Below are 6,000 nucleotides of genomic sequence, written 5' to 3'. Positions count from 1 at the left end.
TATGGCAGGCAATACCAATTCTTCAAGTTTTCAGCAAAACGTTCGTTTGTTTAAAGGTGCTAATTTTCAGTTTTGGTCTACTATGATGAAGACATCGTTTATGTCACGTGATATATGAATCCTTTTGAATATCGCGACTTTGTTCATTCGTATATTTTGATCTTAGTTACTTGTGTTTGATCATGCTTGTAAATCTCCACTGTGAACTTTTGAAATACGCGACCATGCTTCTCGTTGCATGTTTCAGTTTCAGCTACATTTTTAGTCTCGGGATGTGATTTGATCCTGTTTGGTTCGTATCTTGGCAAAATGATTCTCTGATTACTCATTCTATGCCTATTTTACTTCACATTGGTCCTTGTGTGGTTCCAAATCACTTGTGATGAACCCTATGTGAATTTCTTTGTGATGAACTATAAAAGATAACCATCAGAATGTGTAGTGTATCCCTCGCTTTAAGTTTGGGCTTCACTTTGACTTTATGTTTCCCATCAGTGGGTTAGGATCATCCTGTTGCAGACTTCATGATCGGTGTGTGTGTGTGTGTGTGTGTGTGTGAGAGAGAGAGAGAGAGAGAGAGAGAGAGAGAGAGAGAGAGAGAGAGAGAGAGAGAGAGAGACGAATTCATGAAAAACAAGATTGTATAGTCAATCAATCCCTTGATTTCCCCAGTGACATACTCAGACTGTATTATTATTACTCTTTTAAGAAATGCAAACATCAAGTTTGCATATTCCAATACACTATGGTAGTTAATGCATGGGATCCTTGTCGGTAGTCATCTAGTTTTTGGGCCCGAACTGTGCCTGAAGAAAATCAACTACTTTCTTGTCAAGTTGGAAGGCCTTGGCGAGAACATCATCGGAGATGGGCAGGTTTGATCCGAAGACGGCATTAGCTATGGTGATCACACCTGGGTTCTGACTTGCCAGAGCGGCAATGGCCACCGCATTGGTCTGTCCAACATTGAATTGGAAGTGAATGAGACCTATTGGAAACACAAACACATCACCCTTATTGAGGACCTTTGATATGAGCCGATTTTCGCCATTTGCAAGGTTAGAGGTGACGAAACCAACGAGGAGGGTGCCCTCTTGAACTACAATCATCTCAGTGCCCCTTGGGTGTGTGTGGGGAGGGTTTAGTCCGTAGGGTGCAAAGTCTATGCGAGCCATGGAGATGCCAAGAGTGTTGAGTCCTGGTATTTGGACCACGTTCACTGCGGTCACATTGGACCCAACTCGGTTATTTGTGTTGCGTGGCATGTCAAGCCCTGGAAAGAAGAAATCGCTTGCCTGAGCGAGCATTGGGTCCTTGCAAACCACGCCATTGACTAACACTGAGAAGGAAAAACATCAAAAAAAGATCAGCCAATAAAAAAAAACATAACCCATGCACGTAGGGCCGGTGTCCACACGCAGAGTAAATGCAATAACAATATTTCTCAAGTCATCTAGCCAAACCCCACAATACCTACCAAAAATGGAATTGGGTTTGCACAAACACGTGATTATCATGATACTAATGGAAGTTAAATTGAGAAATAAAAAAAAAGCATTTGTACCTGGAGACATATTGTCAGCAACACAAAAGTCCTGTAGAGGACTGGGATCAGCGGCAAAGGTAAGAGAAGATGCCAAGGAAAGGAGTACAAGTACAAGGAGGGGAGTAGCCTTCTCCATTTTATCAATCTAAAGAGGAGTATTGGGTGCGAGTGTTTTGATGGTGTGGAAGAAGCTTAGAATGGGTGCATATTTATAGGCAGAGAGAGAGAGAGAGAGAGAGAGAAATAGATGCATGGCTTAAGTGTCATGTGATTTCATGGAAATGGTCTTGTTACAACTTAATCAATATATGGTTTAACAACTACGCTATCTAATCTATTTTTTTCATCCAAGTAGATCTTTCCCCGCAAAGAATAGAAGCAGTCGTCAGACTCTTTTTTCTGTGAAAGTTGAAACAATCTTTTCGTAACTAAATTATAATGTAACTTATCTGAGTTGAAAAATGCCTGCCCTTTTTTTAAATGCTTAGATCTAAATTAATAAGTGGGGCTTGCCCCACCACCCAACTGGTCATGAGTACAGACAAAGAAAAATAAGAAACAACATATTATGGAGGAAGAAAATCAAAGATCCAATTTACTCCATCTCTCGCGAAACGGTCCGCTACCCTATTAGCCGAGCGAAGGACATGCTGAAATCAAACTGGGTGATCTCCCACATGGTCTCGAACAATGCCTACCCTATTTATACCTACCCATTTGATTGCTAATTTGCAGACCTTTTTTTAAGGTTGGCCAATACCACTCTAATTAGGAAATTGATTTTTCCCGACCCCTTTTCAGCATTACCACCTCCTCTTGTTTATCTTTTCTTAAGAATGGCTATATTTCCACCTTTTGTTTGCCTTTCCCTGAAAATAGTCATTTCCAAGAAAGCACAAACAAAAGGATGGATATGCGGAGGAATGGGGTAGAAAATAAAATTTCACTTGTAATTATAAAAAAACTTACAGCATCTATAAAAAATTTTATTTTCGTTACTTCGCTATTAAAGATTAGTTGCCAAAACTTGGTTAAATGGTAAATAAATATATTTTAAACTCCTTTGACCATTTGGATGTTTTTCAAATATGCGATTTGAGAAATAATTGGTGTCGATTTTCTGTCGTTCAAGCTGTTGATATGGTGGACCCCCACTCACATAAAAAATCCATCCATCATCTACGTTAAAACTATGATAGGATGATCCTGATCCACTGATGGCAAATTTATCAAAAAACGTCTTAATATATCATTTCCTTCGGGAAATCGTTTTGACAATTTCATGTTTTCGGATAATATTGTGATGGAATTACCATACCAATCTAATTGTTAATAGGGAAAAGTGTTTCTACACGGCCGAGTAGATACGTTATCTACTCCGTCGGCCAAAGTTACAGTGGGGCCCACATTGTTTGGGTCCTGATCGCAATAGTTAGGGTGTGCCAAAATAAAATAAAATAAAATAAAAACCATAAGATCATCCCAACCCTTCTATTTGTGGAGGTTAAATATGGAGGGCTATGAACCTCCCATTTTTAACCTCCACAAATTGAAGGGTTAGGATGATCGTTTGAAGTTGATTTTTAGGGCACACCCTATCTATCTCAGGGCCTAACAAATGAATGCTCTGGATTATCCAAGCAATGTGGGCCCACTTTGTTTCATGCGACGTAGTAGACGACGTTATCTACTTTTGACCGAGTAGAAACACTTTTCCCTTGTTAATATCTTTTACATTATAAACTATAATTCAGAAAATATATTGTCAAATTAAGAGTTCTTCTAGCAAACCGTTACTACTTTACAATATTATAAAATAAGAGTTTTAATACGGTGCCCGACGGTCAAGTCCCATGTGGGCGGTACCCCCTTGATATTTGATCCAACAGCAGCCCAGTTTTTAAGAGGAGCAAAAGAAATAAATCACAAGCAATCACAAGAAGAAAACAATATATGCAGTTCACCATAATGGGCTACATCCAACGACAAGGTAACACAGGTCCATTATTTCAAACCAAATAGCACAACGTTACCTCCACACTTGTAAAAACCACCGAAAAACCCTTCTCTCCAACCTTCTATACAATCACAAAAAACCCCCAAATCTATACACTAAGTATGAGGAGAAATCCCCTTAAAAAAACCTCCAACATTATGCTAGGGTTGCAAGGAAAAACTAATGGAAATGAAGAATGAAAGAAGAGGAACACACCCTAAGTAACCAGGAAGAAGAAACATGTTTTCGCCTCACCAGAGAAGCCCTCCTAGAGTCCAAAGAGAAAACCCCTCATTTCTTGTAGTAACCTTTTCTCCTCTCAAACCTCTCACTCTTCTCCTCCTTTTTAAAAACCTTTTTATCTCTTGCCTTTACAAAACCATATGAGAGAGGCATGGAAAACATCCCACTTAAAAGACCAAGTGAGACCCGCTCCAAAAAAACAAAAAATGAAAAAACTGGTGCTCATGCGTCACCATTTTAACAATCTCCACATTGATGCATAATCATCGGCATACCAAGTCTTCCTTCTTGAGACCGAGAGAAGATAAACTTCGATCTAACTTTTCTCCTTGAACCATCGTTACGATCATATCCACTACATTCTCCTTGGTTCACACTTTCAACAAATAGATCCTTCCATCAGACTTCCTGAATGTAGTGATATTGTACCGATATATGTTTGGTCCTTTTGTGATTAACCGAATTCATGGCCAAACAAATGATGCACATGTTATCACAAAAAAATAATCCATGGGTTTTGACTCGATGCCAATCTCACCCATCAAACCTTGAAGCCAAACTACTTTCTAGCAAGCTTCCGCTGTCTCCATGTACTCGGCCTCGATAGTGGATAAGGCAACCGTTGGTTGCAACTTTGGCATCCAACTAATAGGACCATTCCCATTAGCATAACCCATAATAGATCTTCCTTTGTCCATAAATTATTAAAAGTTAAAAAATCAAACAACTACACAAAATTTCTTTTAATTTAAAAAATCATTCGCATTTAAGATAAAGCTCATGGTACAAATAAAAATGATGAGAATTTCACATTCTGCCCTAAATTTTCTTTTGCATATGACGAAGATAATTATACAATCTGAACAGATAAGTGTAAATGCCAAGAGTAAATCTCTTATATCTTATGTGTTTATAAAAAAACTAATAAAATTTCGTAATATAAGCTATTATATCTCTCATGTCTTATGTATCTACATATGGTCTTATATATCTTATAATTAGGATTTGTAAATGGTCCAATTTTTTTAAGAAAACTCCCCAAATTTTGAAGAGATTATCATTCTGATGAATTCGCTAAGGGTGCGACTTATTCTTGTTTTTAAATAATAATCCCTACCATTCTTGATCTTTTAAAACATTCCTAAAATAGATAAGTTAATGCCGCTAATCTTTTTTTTTTTTTAAACTTACAATAATTCATTTTCATCCATTTATATGCCATAAATTTAGATTCTAAGATTGTCTCACAATGGAGATTTTTGAAACAATGGTCCATCCGCAATCGGGCCAAATATATGAACGCCTTAAACAATCAAATACGAAGGGGCATAATGTGTAAATAGGTTAATTTTAAATTAATCGTATCTACAAATAGAATATTAAGGAATTGCCTCTTTAAAAGTTAAGTAACTATATCGTGTGTGAGTGTACGTAGGGATTTGCTAGCATCCATCAACAGACCATCCGCGATGTGAGAGTTTGTCTTCATTCACGAGGTGGCTGCCCTCACATACAACAGCGCAGCCGTAAAATGGCTTCTGCGATGAATGCTAGCAAATCCCTATGTGCGTGTGCGCCAGTGTGCTAGTGCGTGCGTGCGTGTGCGTGTGTGTGCGTGTGAAGAATTAGAACCTTGTAGTCACGGCCCTTATAATTAATATTTTCCATGGCTTATTTTTATATAAACTATTAGAACCTATAAAGTATTAAAAAAAAATTCTATCACCCGAATTTCTCAAAGTTTCACCGCCCTTTATCATTACACTTTACATTTATTTCGTTTTTAACATTTAATGATTTTAATGCTGATAGAGAGAGAGAGAGAGAGAGAGAGAGAGAGAGAGAGAGAGAGAGAGAGAGAGAGAGAGAGAGAGAGAGAGACGGCCCTTACACTTGTCATTTCAAAGAGAAGGAGATGGGGCTAATGGTTGTCAATTCTATATATGATACGTTTACATAGTGGACTGCTACACATATGTCATATTTGGTTTAAACAGCGGACTACTACACATATGTCATATTCAGCAGACATTGAATTGGGGATTATAGGTATTCTACTAGCCCACGCACATCACATGGTAAGATACAACTCAATAAGAGAATTAAGGTGGGAGGTTATATTCCTTGGGACGAGGGTGTGTATATCTTCATCTTTGATCCAGGTGGACTAATTCCCGGGTGGAATTTATGTGAACTCAGGGCCGAGTTCTTTCTA

At 38.1% G+C, this 6,000-nt stretch overlaps 1 protein-coding gene across 1 annotated transcript; it reads right to left on the bottom strand.

The window, feature by feature from the left end:
- Window positions 1-719: 719 nt before the first annotated feature.
- On the bottom strand, window positions 720-1,682 carry LOC143867497 (germin-like protein 8-2). The gene is made up of 2 exons (XM_077376100.1): window positions 1,565-1,682; window positions 720-1,339 (listed from the first exon to the last, which is right to left on the bottom strand). The coding sequence occupies exons 1-2, from the start codon at window positions 1,680-1,682 to the stop codon at window positions 783-785; spliced, it is 675 nt and encodes a 224-aa protein (XP_077232215.1). The 3' UTR covers window positions 720-782.
- Window positions 1,683-6,000: the final 4,318 nt, after the last annotated feature.

The sequence above is a fragment of the Tasmannia lanceolata genome, unplaced genomic scaffold (genome assembly GCF_043159265.1).
Source record: "Tasmannia lanceolata isolate RefF3 unplaced genomic scaffold, GAP_Taslan_0.1 ptg000257l, whole genome shotgun sequence".
In the NCBI taxonomy this organism is placed as follows: Eukaryota; Viridiplantae; Streptophyta; class Magnoliopsida; order Canellales; family Winteraceae; genus Tasmannia; species Tasmannia lanceolata.
This window is presented reverse-complemented; position numbering and strand designations above follow the sequence as displayed.

Bases quoted from the DNA above. Each gene is read 5' to 3' on its own strand.
- LOC143867497 (XM_077376100.1), bottom strand. From the start codon at position 1,682: ATGGAGAAGGCTACTCCCCTCCTTGTACTTGTACTCCTTTCCTTGGCA. The intron at 1,340-1,564 runs GTACAAATGCTT...TTTCCTTCTCAG, and splicing joins TGCTGACAATATGTCTCCAG to TGTTAGTCAATGGCGTGGTT.